This window comes from Gambusia affinis, linkage group LG02 (genome assembly GCF_019740435.1).
Source record: "Gambusia affinis linkage group LG02, SWU_Gaff_1.0, whole genome shotgun sequence".
Classification (NCBI taxonomy): Eukaryota; Metazoa; Chordata; class Actinopteri; order Cyprinodontiformes; family Poeciliidae; genus Gambusia; species Gambusia affinis.
This window is the reverse complement of record NC_057869.1, coordinates 2,438,025-2,452,286: the sequence shown is the minus strand read 5'-3', so window position 1 is coordinate 2,452,286 and position 14,262 is coordinate 2,438,025. Positions and strand designations below refer to the sequence as shown.

Sequence of the window (14,262 nt, the reverse complement as noted above, 5' to 3'; positions counted from 1 at the left end):
CCTCATAGTCATGGAAGAAGGTAGTTTTTTGTCTGTTGAGACATTTTTGTGATGTTTTGGATTATTATACCACTAAAAATCCCAATGGCAACCTGTTTATAGATTTCTGGTGAAGGCCATAAGATTTTCTTCCCCCAGGGGGTCCTTTTTGTGGGCTCTAGTGTCCCTTTTATCATAGTAGGCTGACAGGAAAGGGGGATGAAGAGGGGGGAAGACATGCGGCAAATGTCGTCGGGTCCGGGAATCGAACCCGCGACGGCCGCGTCGATGGACTGGGGGCCTCCAAACGTGGGGCGCGCTAACCTCTACGCCACCGGAGCACGCCCCGGGATTTTCATTTTGTCAAAGCCTATAGTTCCAGTTAAAGTACTCGTAAAGCTGAGGAAAAAACCCTGTTTTTACATGGGATGCCAGACAGCAATCAGCAATCCAGTTGTTATAGACTTCTTGTGTAAATTTTAAGAAAACCTTTGAAATGTTACAAAAAAAGAAAATAGCACAATGTCAATTAGCCGTATTTCTATCTACTGGTTTGGATCGAATCAACCAGGCTACACAAAGCATCATTTCATTAGATGTTGCTGTAATAATATTTAAGGGAAACATGGCGACTGATTGTATTGTATAACTGTGAGATAAACTGGATTGAACTGAACTATTTGCCTGATTGTGTGTTTGTTTTGTTTTCTCAGGTTCCCAGAAGTCCGGCGCGGCGGCCGCAACCGGCCTTCCAATTTATGTGGATCTAGCTTACATTCCCAACCACTGCAGTGCTAAGAACGTGGACCAGGAGTTTTTCAAACGCATTCGCTCTGCATACTATGTAGTGAGCGGCAACGATGCTGCAGGGGGCGAACCTGGCCGAGCGGTTCTTGATGCTTTGTTGGATGCCAAAGCTCAGTGGGGGTCAAACCTTCAGGTATGAAAGCAACTTTTGTCCACAGTTTCCGGGTTCAGGTCATTGTAGAGTCGAGGAATCCCCAGGATGTGACATTACTCCTGTTTTCAAGTAAATAGTGTTTTTCAACAGAATAACTTGGATTTCTCTTCAGACTCAGACTAAAACCAAGAGTTGATGGATGCTATGGCAACTGTCATGTTTAAATGTGCTTTTTTTTATGTTTAAAGACTTCATATTATTGTAGAAAGCTTGAAGTATAGCATTTCTTTTCTTTCTTCTGGACATCCCGTCTTTACAGAAAGTCTGTTATGATTTTGTGCTCGACTCCCCCTAGTGGTCTGGAGGACCAACAGGAGGCGCTCGCATCATTTTTTACGTTTTTGCACCTGTTGCTTTCATTTTATATAAGGTATGTAAACTCTTTCCTCCCATCTCGCTCTCAGGTGACGCTGATCCCAACCCACGACACAGAGGTGACACGCGACTGGTACCAGCAGACCCACGAGAGGCAGCAGGAGCTGAACATCATGGTTCTGGCCTCCAGCAGCACCGTCGTCATGCAGGACGAATCTTTTCCAGCCTGCAAGATTGAATTTTAGGATCCCCTCCGCCTCTCCTCTCTCCCTGCTGTAGATCTTTTCTGGTTCTTTTTTTCTGTATCCTGATATGCAACCCGATGTGTCTCTGCTCCGATTGTTCATGCCGCACAGCGAAGCAGAGGCAGATCTGGAGAACTTTTTAAAGTGTTTTTGTCGATTATTAAGCTTGGTGTGACCATCGCCATTGGCGTCCTAATGGTACTTTTCAGCTAGTCGTCATTTCCCTGTGGTTTAGTAAAAATTATGAATATCTCTGCTACGCCATAACCCTGAACGTTTTCACATTTAATCATTTTACAACCACAAACTTCAGAGTGTTTTATAGGAACTAAAACGATTTCAGAGACTTTGCTTTTATCTAAACCTTCCCATAAATTATCGTTCTCAAGTCTTCTTGTCTTTAGCTCCATCCATTTTCCTAATAACTCTGACCAGCTTCACTGTCCCTGCCGAAGAAAAGCACCCCACAGCATGATGCTGCCATCACCATTTTAGGTGATTTATCAGGATAACTGGTTGCACTGGATTTAATTTTGGAGTTGCAGGGTGTTTTTGACTTAGTTCGATTGGGGACCAAAGTTGCAACAATTTTTTGTCTTTTGCATTTTCCGCCATGTGCTAAGCAACCAACAAAGATTTTTAAAATTTATTTTAACTTTTTATTTTTAACCAAAATGAAAAAGAACCCACTGAGATTAAAGGAAGGAAGCCTTGGTTAAGAGGCAGCAACAAGAACAACACAAAAACTTAACTGAAGAAATGTTGAGGAATGAAGGAATTAATAAAGAATTTCTTCAATAAATTCAGGAGAATTTATTCAGCAGTCTGGAGACCTAACAAACCAGCACCCTGCCCTGGGTATTAAGAGTGTTTACACACTGGTAGTCTGGTAAACTCAGTTTGATTGGGGACCAAAATTGTAACATCTGTTACATTTTCTGCGTTAAACGAATCAAAACCTGTTGGGGGCGCTGCACCAAGATCCACTGAAGAAAACGACACAGAAACCTCTGAATGCAACTTCCTTCTACATATAATATAAATAAAAATGAAGCCGTGTCAGATTTTAGCAGTTGTAGGATTTCTATTTTGTTGCTAGCAAAACCCCATCAGTCATTTCTCCCGCTAGTGCTGGACTAGCATGTTTGTTTTGGTTGTATTTACCCAGAATGCCTTGCAGGGTAGTCTGTTCCCTGCCTTTCTGTTTGCCGTTCAGATATGCATTCGATCAGAGATCAGATCAGAGTTTGATGAAACGGTTACGGCTCCCCAAATGATCTGGTCTTTCTCGACATGCAGACTGGAGTTGGAAGAAACTCTAAATTTCTAAAAGTCCAAAATGTTCAACTTTTGAAACTCAAAACTTTCCATGTTTCCTGGAATATTTTAAAGATTAATTTGAAATTTAGATTTTCAAATTTTGATGCTCATTACTTAAAAAAAATCTGAAAAACGAATGAGATTTTATGGCGTAAATGCACTTTTTTTTTCTACCTCGAATGGCCCTAATATGTCATCATCAAGTACAAATCCACTCCACACTTTCCAGATTTTATCCTTAAAGAACTTTGAAACCCCATCTATCATTTTCCTGCTGCACAACAACAATACACAATCACATAAACTCCAAATAAGATACCCTGAAGTCGTGGTTGTACGGTGTTGAAGGTGGAAGATTTTCAGGGATATGAAAACTTTTACAAGGCTGCTCCTGTAAACTGTTGCAGTAGAAGCACAAATTTGAAGAAATCAAAGCAGCAGTTCTCAATTTTTTTTAGCTAATACCAGTCGTGACCTTTTCTGGCAGAGGAATAGAAACATGAATTAATTGATCAGTCCTCCGATTCCCATTGCTTAAAATGAGATCCACAAACATAAAAAAATCTGATTAGATTGTCATTTTTTGCTCTTTTCTCTGTTGAAACAGTGACAGTGTTTAGTTTTTGGCCTCCCGGTGACATAGACGGATAGAAAACTAGATCCCTTTTAGACTATATTTGTTGTAGCAATGGGAACATAATAATCAAACATCTGTATTGTAGTGAGTTCTGATATTTCTACTGTTCTCTCAAACAGTTAAAACCTTCCTGATGGCTGTTTTTTATTACGGTGAAGCTCTCCATAACCATATCCGTGGTCTTTGATGTTCTTTCCCAGTTAGCCAATCGTCACAGAGGTCACACAGAGGTCACACAGAGAGCTGCAAGCGCTGAAAACATGTTTGTATCGCAACATCCTGAAGCTCAGAGCTCAAAAAAAAAAGAGGCTTTTACAGAACAGCGTGTTAAAGACGACGATGGCTGTTTTGGTTGATGGGAGACCGTCACCCCACATGTGCCTTTCTGCGGTTCTGGAAGAAAAACAGGCGGCGGAGGCCCAAGATGTCGGTTTGAAATGAGAGTGAAACGCAGGGCCGGTCCAAGCCTTTCTGGGGCCCAAAGCTGATTTTTTGTGGGCTCCCTACACCAACATGTCAAAACCAGATGCTTCATTGTTTCTATGCTGTTATCATTAGCGTTTTTTATTTGCTTACATCATGTCAGTGTTTTATGGCTGTTGATTCTAAAGTTACAGAAGCTTCAAGCTAAAATAATAATAAAAAAAAAAACATTTAGATTTTGAAGTGTAGAGTTGTACACTGCAAAAACAAAAAAAATGCAGTTTCTAATGCAGTTATTTTAGTACACTTCAAATCTTACCAAGTAATTTTTTATCTAGTTTCTCCTGCAAATATCTCAGTACAGTAACTTATAAGTAACTTTTCAGCAAGGAAAAGTAGTTTTTCATCAATATTAAGGAATTATTGACTAAAACATCCTCTTGTTACTTATGAGTTAGTTTTTCAAGAGTTGTAGGACACCTATTGGAAAAAATACTTGGCAACATTTTGTGTTTTTGCAGTGTATTTAAGTGTGTCGTATTTTAACTAACCTTACATTACAGTCATTACATTCATTACAGTTGATATTATGTTTCCCCAACAGAGGCAGCAGAAAATAAACCGGATGATATAATAATTTAGCTTGTGTTATTTAAATACAATTTTATTAAATTATGCTACCTTGGTGCTCTTAGCGCCCCCTGGTGGTGTGGGGGCTCTAAGCAGCTGCTTAACTCTTGTATGCCTTGGGCCGGCCCTGGTGAAACCACTCAGAGTTCCAGCTGCCACTTAAAGAAGCACAAGGCAAACCAGTGAGCAAAGCTTCCCCACTTTTTATTTTAAAGTAACATTTTAGACTTCCTTTGTTAAATTTGATGAAATCCCGGTGAACTTCTTGCTAATTCATTTAATTCCAGCTCATCTGCTGATGCATGCACAGGAGCTGCATGCCACGACATGTAAACGAAAGGCGACTGTTTTTAAAAATTGCACCCGATCGGCCTGAATGTGAAGATGCAGATTTTACCTTTACGTTCTCCGCGGAGGACTCGGATCTCCTGGTTGCCTTGGTTACCATGCATCACATGACACACGGGTTGTCTGTAACACCTGCGGAGAGACATCAGCGTTAACGCTTATGCTTTCTGCTCAGATTTTTAAAACAAGGGTCAAAGTTCACGTTACCTCACTCTTGCATTCCTGTAACACTGTAACAATCAATCGGCTGATCACTCAAAGCCCAAACTGCCAGACCTGAGGTGCTCTCTTCACTCATGCAAACACATTTGATCTGTTGTTCACATTTATCTGCATCCAGACGCACACCTGACTGCTGCACTTAAAGAAAAATTAATCTGAGATAAATACCTCCCTCCGTTGGACTGAGCCCGGCTTGTTTGTGCATGCGTACCTTTTGAGTTCTCCTGTATTGACATGAAAACGACTCATTATTGAAATGCTGTTTTACATGATGTGGTTTTGAGAAGCTAAAACTGTCCAGTTTGAAGGAGCCACATGTAACCCGGTAAAGAAAGCCTTGTGAGGGTTTTCCTCTCCTTCCTGCTTCTTCTTTCATCTCTTAATTTAAGTGCAATATTCTCTTTATCTCTATTTAAATGCTTATAAAAGGTAAAATAGAAGTCAGATTTATTGTTGGGAGGGATAAAAGTGTGTTGAAGACAAATAAAAATGTCATTTACTGAATTGAATGTCTCCCCCTTCCTGTCTTTCTGTGTCACTGCAGTCAACAGAGACGATTTCAGGCAGATTCACAGAAATTATCGATCATTTAGGATGATCTCCCGTTGTGGGAGATCAGAAAATACTCATTAATCTGAATGTCAGAATTTTCCTCTCCTCAGGTTGAAACGACGCCTTTTGTTTTTTTAAATCCAGAATGGCGCATGTGCATAAATAAACAGAAGTGGCACCAAGAAGACCTCACTGCAGTTTCCAGTGTGAAACCCGCCCAGCTTTACGGAGAGCCACTTATTTAATTTTGGCTGAAAAATTAATTAAATAGCATAATTGGAAGATGGTCTCTTTAATTTGACATCTTTTAATTTAAAGTGAAATCACCACCAGTATTTGTAAATTACAGTTTTGTAAATGTGCTTTTGTTAACCAGTGAACAGGTTTGGAAAGGTTAACCAGGAAAGAGGATTGTTTAAATCAGTGTTTCCCAATTCCAGTCCTCAGGCCGCCCTGCTCTGCATGTTTCCCTTCTGCCACACCTGGATTGAATCTTTGGGTGATTAACAGGCTCCTGCAGGACTTGGTGGCTGCAGAAGATGTCATGCAGTCATTTGAATCAGCTGTTCTGGTGTAGAGGCTCATCTAAAACATGCAGGCAGGGGGCCTGAGGACTGGAATTGGGAAACAGTTTTAAATCATTTAGCAATAAAAAGGACAGTTTTAAAATAACAGAATGGTTGCAACTGGAGACAAGTCCAAAAGGTTTATTTGAGTCAACTGAACAGAAACTTGACACCAAACATATTGATGTCGTGTTTTATCTGTACATACAGTAAAATCACAGACTCACAGTTTGTATTTATTTATTTTCTACAGTTCATCAAAACGTACCATGACAGCACACAGCGCTGTGGAAGCTAGCATGCCTCCTGGTGCTACATCGCTGCTCACAATAAAAAGCACAATGAATGGAAAATGCCCTCCTTTTTATTCAGTGATAAAATGAGGCTTGAATGTGTTTTTAGCAAAAATATACACACACCCAGAGCCATGAACACGCTATACAGTTAAATATCTAATGTGCAGGTTCTTAAAAATACATTTTTTCTTTTCTAAAATAAATCTCTGTGTTTTTCTCTAAATTAAATCTTCACTGAGGGTTCAGGACTTTGGCGATCAGCGGTGCACACTGAGAAAACCCCTTTAGCACTGAGGATGTTCAGAGTTCACACAGATTACAAACAATCTCAGCAACTCTGACGAAAAACAAAACTCAGTGACAATTCACTGCAAAAACACTAAATATCACCAAGTACTTTTGGTCAACTTTCCAGACCAAATATCAATATAAAACTAACTTACAAGCACATTTCCAGCAAAGTATAGCAGTTTGTTTAAGTCAATAATTCCTTAATGTTGACAAAAAAGGCGCTAGTTCCTCTGGCAGATTATTTAACTGACGACATGGGAAAATGTTTTGTTGTAAGTGAAATAATGTAAGTGTTTTGTTGTATTATTGTAGTAGTACTTTTTAAGATCAATATTAAGAAACTTTTACCTAAAACATCTTATTTCTTGCTGAAAAGTTGTTTGTAAATTAGTTTTTTCCCATTTCAAGTATTAAGATGTTTGCATTAGAAACTCAACCAAGAATATTCAGTATTTTGTGTTTTTGCAGTGTAGGACAGGCGACGGCAGTAAAATGCTGAATCTCAGAGATCTGCTCAGCTGATCACATACAAGCGTCTCTAATTCCCCCCAAAATTTAAATGTAGTATTTATTATATCCTCCCAGTCATTAAGACTCTCTGCTCTCCTCTGGCTGCTTTTTCACCCAATGGCTGCTGTCAGTGAGGAACAGATGAGCACAGATTTTAAAACCCGCTCGGACGGGACCGGCCAGTTCACTGCTCCACCGGCTGAGCTGGCTCTGGGTCCTGGGCGCTGTCGGGCTGCGGGGCGTCTTCGGGACTGTCCGTCCACAGCTCCACGGACTCCTGCGTGTCGAAGAACTCGTCGGGCCCCTCAGGGGACTGGGGCGTCTGCGAGCTGGACCCGGCCTCGCTGCTGCTCTCCCTGAGCTCCAGCAGCACCGGCAGCGACCCGGGCAGGCAGTAGCCCTCCATGCGGCCCAGACTCAGCTCCGCCAGCGCCACGGAGGCCGGCCTCTCCTCCGGGACCGGCTCTGGAGCGCCGCAGGGCGCCTCCTGTCTGTCCGCCGCCGGCTCTGGGTCGTCGGGCTGCTTGTCGGGTTCGGGTTTTTCCTCTGGGGAGTTGTTTGGAGTCAGTGGGACTTCGGCGGGCAGCGGCTGGGCGGAGGCGTTCTGGGAGGAGTGGGTTTCCTCGCTGCTCTGCGGGGTGAGCGACACCTTGTCGCTGAAGCTGAACCGCGGCGAAGTGTCGGCCGTGGTGGGGGAGGACGGGCCGGCGCTGGAAACCGTGCTGGACGGACCGCTGCTGTCTGTGGGGACAGAAATTACAGAAAACCTGCTTAAAGGGGCGGCGACATTAAACATTAAAACATGATGAAAAGATATTTAAAAGGTATATTTTACATCATACCGCCCCTTTAAGCAAAACACCTGAGTCATGTTCAAACTAAAAGGTTTACTTCTCTCTTTGGAGACACATGTGCTGCTGCGTCAAACCAACCAAACCGTTTGGGGGCGTGGCCAGAAGCAGCTTACTAGGATTTAAAGTGGCAGAAGCCCTAAAACAGCTCAATATAGGCAGGACTGAGGAGACTAAAATCTCATTATCTAAGAATGATTTTGTGAACAAAATGTAATGAACATGTTTTGAATAACTTGTTCAATGAAGGACAGTAGCTCACCTTTAAGAGAATTTGTAATAAGCTAAAACTGGTGTCAGAAACTGGCCAGAACAGTCTGATTGGTGGAGACTGAAGTGTTTGTTGTAAAAGATAATTTTATATGATACATAATAAACATACTGAAAATGGTTCTGAAGGAGGCGGTGATACTCACACCACGGCGGTTTGTCAGAGCGAGATCTGAGCGACATGGAGGTCGACAGGACCCTCTGAGGGATGTAAGCGTCCACCGACGGCTGATTGTGAGCGCCCAACATGGCCGACAGAGCTGTGGGGCAGGGGGGGGGAAGGGGGGGGGGACACACAGAGAGCAAATTAAACTTAAGGAAGTTACTGCTACTGTTTCTGAAAAGAGCAGCGAGGTTTCCTGACCTCTGGAGCTCCTGGTGTGCGTATACCCGGCGCTCTCGCAGACGCTGGTGAGGAACTCGTTGACCTGCCTGAGCGACAGCGAGTTGTGCAGCGTCTCCAGCGGGTAGATGGAGGGCACCATGGAGCATCCATCGAAACCTGCAGCAGAGGAGACACATGGCACCCGCGGGCGCATCAGCGTAAACCCTGACACCGCAGGAAAACGGCGACGTCCATCACCAAAAGGGCCGGCGACTCCCCCTCCCACCCCCCCGACACGGTGCTGCGGGAACCCGACTAGTGATCTGCGAGCTCCAGCCGTCCGGTTCTGTTTGTTTCCACACAGGCAAGTTGCAAAAAAACCATGCTGAACGCCCAGAAAACGGCAGACGACTAACAGGTCTCCATATGTTTGCAAAAGCAAGCAGAAACCGGCCCAACCAAAAAAACATAAACATCCACCGTTTGCATGAGTCCCTGTTCCTGCGACAACACGCTCCCCAAGCCGGTTAGTTCACAACCAGAGCCGCTCATCAAACCGCAGCCGGAACAACCTGAGAGGACGGTGCTTTAACTAGGCCAGTGTTCGCCACAGAGACAGCAAACAAGCAGGAGTCGCATGCTGGTTAGGGTCAGACAGAGGAGCCAACGCGCCGAGCTGCAGGTCCGGTTCCTGTCTGGATCCGGACCGGGAACCTGCAGACTCGTGCGCCGTCATTCAGGCATGTTTACATCCGTAAAGCACAACCCGCTGCAGAATGATGCTGCGCACTGTGGACCAACATGCTCACAACAGACGATTTTTACGCTCCACCTTTTCTTTATGTTGCTTAAAATTCAACATTATGAGGAAAATAAACTCAGTAAATAAGTTTTAGTGAAAAAGTACCAAAATGCTCAAAATAAAACTGAAATTAGGAACAAAAACTCCAGATTTAGATCCAATCCGAATCTGAAAGTTGATTGTTTTACTTCATCAGTCTGTTTTGATACAAAGACGCAGTTTCTGTTCATTTATTAAGCTTGTTTAGACCTGAATGTTGGTCATTTTCTTATGTTAGTTCCAATGTTGGATCGGTGCCATTCAGCTATCTTCTGCTAATGTGCTAATAGCTGAGCTAATTATTTGATTTGCGCTTTAGCTCATTTTGAAAACGTTTAGCGTCTTTTTCTTTCTGTGCATAATTAAATTCTCAAGTGCTAATTTACTTGGATGTTTGTAAACTTTCAGTTGAATAAGGTTTGACATTTGTGTTGAAGTTTTGGTTATTGACCAAGTAGTCAGACGTTTATATCCATGCTCTTATTTTGAAGTGTAAACTGTTTACACATCATTTTCATAAAAAAATAACTACACAGGAATAAAAACAAAACCCAGACGATAGAGAAACATAAATACAGTATATAAGGAACTGAAGTTAAGGCATTAGCATTAGCATTAGCTAAATACAATATTGGTGTAATTTTGGCCATAGCATCCAGTAAATACCATGTTGGTGTAGCTTTTAGGTTTAGCATCCACTAGCTTGTTGCTACAGTGCTTTAGCATTAGCTTAAGCTAAATACAATATAGTTATAGTGGTTAACGTTAGCTTCTACTAAATACCATGTTGGTGTAGCGCTATAGCATTAGCTTTTGATAAATACTGTGTATATATTGTGCTATGGCATTAGTTATGTCATATACAGTGTTGGTGTAGCGCTGTAGCATTAGCAGAGCTAACCTTATGAAAAATGCTTTAGAGTTTAGCATAACTATTATTTTAGTTATCGGCAGCCATTACTGGTTTTGGGTAAAACAAGTAATCTCTGTGAAGCCAACACATCAATCAAAATCACCAATATTTGGAAGAAATGATCAGAGAAAAGCCCAGCTGGCGAAATGTTGAGATGAAGAAACAGCTATTTGTGAGGATCACACACCGTCCTACATGAACAACCTGGATTTATCCTGGAGTTTAGGAAGATGTGCATAAAAGTATTCATCCCCCTTTGCAGATTTTCACATTTTGTCACGTTGCAACAAGGAAACAAATAAAAACAAAGCAATGCATAATACTAATTAAGTGAATTAAAAGGAAAAAGGGGCTCTTGTTGTCCTGCTTTAAACTTATTTTATTTTACAAAGTTCATTTTACTGCATCAGAAAAAGCAACACATATGGAAAGCCATTTGGCTCAAACTCAGCGTAAAGCTGGCACACCATTTTGTTTGGAACCGTTTGGAGACGAATGTTTGGATCCGCAGCCAACATTAACAAACCAGAATAAGGAAGGAAAATAAACCACAGTGAACATCTCTGGTTTTATACAGAGACTCACAGGATTCTCTGGGTTTTATTTATTTATGCGTATCAGAATAATGGGGGCTAAGTATAAATGCACATCAAACTTCTAAGGCTTTTATGTAGAAAGAAAATCTACAAAATCCACCCAAGTGTCTGGCTGAAAGGTCACACAATGTGAAAAATAATCAAAGGGTGTGAATACTTTTGCACGTTTCTGCATCCTTGAACGATTCTTTGTTTCAGTTCCACAGATTATCAAAATCTATCTGGTGCCTGAACAAAAATAAGTCAAAAAAGTACAAAGAAAACCTTTAAAACCTGAAAACAATCATGAAAACCTGCAGGAGTGAATATTTTTTAAAGACGTTTTAGATACAATTTGAGGAAAATTTGAAGATTCCAGTCCAGTGGTTAATATTTCAGATAATGAGGTCGTCACGGTTTGGTTGCACTACAAAAATAATCTGCGTAATATAATCCTTGTTAAATTACATTTTATAAATAAATCAACCTGAATTTAGCTGATTAAATCTAAATAAATCATCAAAGTACAACCATCAATCAAAAATTTATTTCTACTAAATTAGCTTGTTTGTGCTTTTTCTACTTTATTTAATGTTATATTATATATTATTATTATTAATGGTCATATTTAGATCAAAACTATAATTCTAATAATATTTAAGGAAATTCAAACCACCAGATGAAAAAATTTGCATATTTGGAATTTATATAACCAAACAAATTATAATCTGGTATAACAATTTAATATAACGTGGCTTAATACATTAAGCTAATTACACAAAAGTATTTTTTAAAATATAAAATAATTTTATATGATATAGTATAATGAAATATAACATAATTTAATATCATGTAGAATAAAATAACAGTTTAATACATCATTTAATCTAATATAATTTCATATATAAAAGTAAAAATAATTTACAATTCAATATATTTTAACATAATATAACAATGTAATATAATAAAATTTAATAATTTAAAATAATAAAACTTTAAATATTAATAAAAAGTTTTTAACAACTGTATACTCAGTTGTCTTATAAATAAATATAACAATTTAATATATAATCTCAATTTTATTAAATGTAATAAAAGTATGATACATAACAGCATAATTTAATGTTGCATAATAACTTTATAAAGTACAAATTAATATCACAATTCAACCTAATATAACTGAACATAATTTATAATTTCACATAATGTAATTTAACATTTTAATCTAACATAATTTGATATAAATTCATATAATAAAATATAACCTAATATAACTATTTAATATCATATTATTTAACATAGTATAAATGTTTATAACCATTTTTTAAAAGTTAATTTTATAAAATATAATTTAATTTAATATAATTTAACAGTTTAATATTGTATAATTTTATATAACGTCAATATAATAAAGCATAACTTTTAATATAAAGTCATATATATTTTTATAGTTACGTTTGAGTGAAAATATTTAAGTAATTTTTCATCCTCAGATGAAATTTCTGCATATTTAGTATTTATAGAAGAATAAGATGGTTGTAAAGTTTCCTTACTTTGAGAAATAATCCATACGTGGGTTTTTTCAAGGCGATTATAGTAAAATCAGTCATTTGTGAGGTAAAATGGCGGCAGAGTTGAAGTTGCTGAGACCTGCGGCTCAGGCCGCCGCAGCCGGCAGCAGAAACAGGCAGGCATGCAGAAACACCAGGAGGCGAAGCAACGGGGGTCAACCACAGAGCAAGCACAGTCCCAACGAAACCAGAGGTTAATCAGAGGCTGGGGGAGCAGGAGGAGGGCGGGGCCTGGGGCTGACCGTGGAGGCACTCTAGGGGGTCCTGGCCGGAGATGAGCCAGTTTCGGAAGAGGCGCAGGTGGTAGGAGCACTGGTGGAGGTGGTGGGCCAGAGCGTGGTCCAGAGAGAGCTGGCGGCGGCCCGAGCTGAGGTCGGTGGATAAAAACCTCAACAACTGGGCCACATGATGTTCCTCCACGGGCTCTGAGGAAGAAGAGGGAGTGGACAGAGCAGTGGGGGAACAGAGGATACACAAGGTTTGATGCTGAGGGGGAGAGAAGGTCTGAGGTACGACAGATGAGACAGGAGGAAGGAGGCGAGTGTAAGGTTGGGCGAATTTATCCACGGGAAGCAGCCGCCGATCATTTAACGTGAAAAACCCGATACATTAAAGATTATGACATTTGTATGATAAAAAATGTTATTTCAGATTTTTCTCTGGAGAGCTTCAGTGAACTCTGCCTGTTTTTAGGGATGCACCGATTGCAGGTACGCGCTGCTAAATGTGCTGCTGGCAGGAAACGACTCACCGTTAAAGAACCGTTAAAGAACCGTTAAAGAACTGTTAAAGAACCGTTAAAGAACTGTTAAAGAACCGTTAAAGAACCGTTAAAGAACTGTTAAAGAACCGTTAAAGAACCGTTAAAGAACTGTTAAAGAACCGTTAAAGAACTGTTAAAGAACTGTTAAAGAACCGTTAAAGAACTGTTAAAGAACCGTTAAAGAACCGTTAAAGAACCGTTAAAGAACTGTTAAAGAACCGTTAAAGAACCGTTAAAGAACCGTTAAAGAACTGTTAAAGAACCGTTAAAGAACTGTTAAAGAACAGTTTGTCCGTGGCCATAGGGAGAATGAGCAGCGCCACAAAAGATTGTGATTGACAGCACTAAGACCCGCCTCCTCGCTCTGGTTGGTTGTTTTTGGTCTGAATCGGTTGCAGCAGCTCAGTTTGGAAAAAAGGAGCTGGATTTTTTCACAGAAGATCCGTCTCAGACTGTAACTGTAACCATGACAGATCCAACAAACACATAAAATATTGTTCAGAAATGTTAACTTTAATTTTAAGTCCTTTTTTGAGTAATTTGGAATGATCAGAATAAATATGTGTTAAAATTAGACAGAATTAGAGCAAGAAGAAAAAAGGAAAAAACTATTTTTCTTTTTATAAAGCTCAGAAATGCTTTGATAAGAAAAACAATCATGTTTTCGTCTCTTGGATTTACTGATGTGCAGGCGGTTAATTTTACCAGGCGCTGCTGAAGACGAGTTCAGAAAATGTGCTTATGTGTGTTTTTCTTTAATTTGTGAAATGAAACGATTTTAATGCATTTTCTATTTAACAGTAATTGATGGTATTTAATCGTTTTTAACCATTTTAAACGGTTTGTTACCATTTTTAA

The 14,262-nt window shown here is 40.0% G+C and overlaps 2 protein-coding genes across 26 annotated transcripts in view; one reads left to right on the top strand and one right to left on the bottom strand.

Annotated features, from left to right (window-relative positions):
• The window catches only part of map1aa (microtubule-associated protein 1Aa), a 31,887-nt gene extending 26,298 nt beyond the window's left edge, over window positions 1–5,589 (top strand). For all 3 annotated transcript variants that reach the window (XM_044105678.1, XM_044105686.1, XM_044105696.1), the window contains 2 exons: window positions 693–919; window positions 1,345–5,589. In XM_044105678.1, the coding sequence (XP_043961613.1) occupies window positions 693–919; window positions 1,345–1,500 (383 nt within the window). In that variant the 3' untranslated portion in view covers window positions 1,501–5,589. The remainder of the gene's footprint in view (window positions 1–692; window positions 920–1,344) is intronic.
• Window positions 5,590–6,323: 734 nt separating this feature from the next.
• The window catches only part of ppip5k1a (diphosphoinositol pentakisphosphate kinase 1a), a 56,079-nt gene continuing 48,140 nt past the window's right edge, over window positions 6,324–14,262 (bottom strand). For 13 of the 23 annotated variants that reach the window (XM_044105555.1, XM_044105592.1, XM_044105566.1 and 10 more), the window contains 4 exons: window positions 12,884–13,066; window positions 8,781–8,918; window positions 8,563–8,676; window positions 6,324–8,036 (listed from right to left, as the gene is read on the bottom strand). In XM_044105555.1, coding sequence (XP_043961490.1) covers window positions 7,480–8,036; window positions 8,563–8,676; window positions 8,781–8,918; window positions 12,884–13,066 — 992 coding nt within the window. In that variant the 3' untranslated portion in view covers window positions 6,324–7,479. The remainder of the gene's footprint in view (window positions 8,037–8,562; window positions 8,677–8,780; window positions 8,919–12,883; window positions 13,067–14,262) is intronic. The other 10 variants (XM_044105597.1, XM_044105598.1, XM_044105599.1 and 7 more) reach the window with 1 other exon arrangement.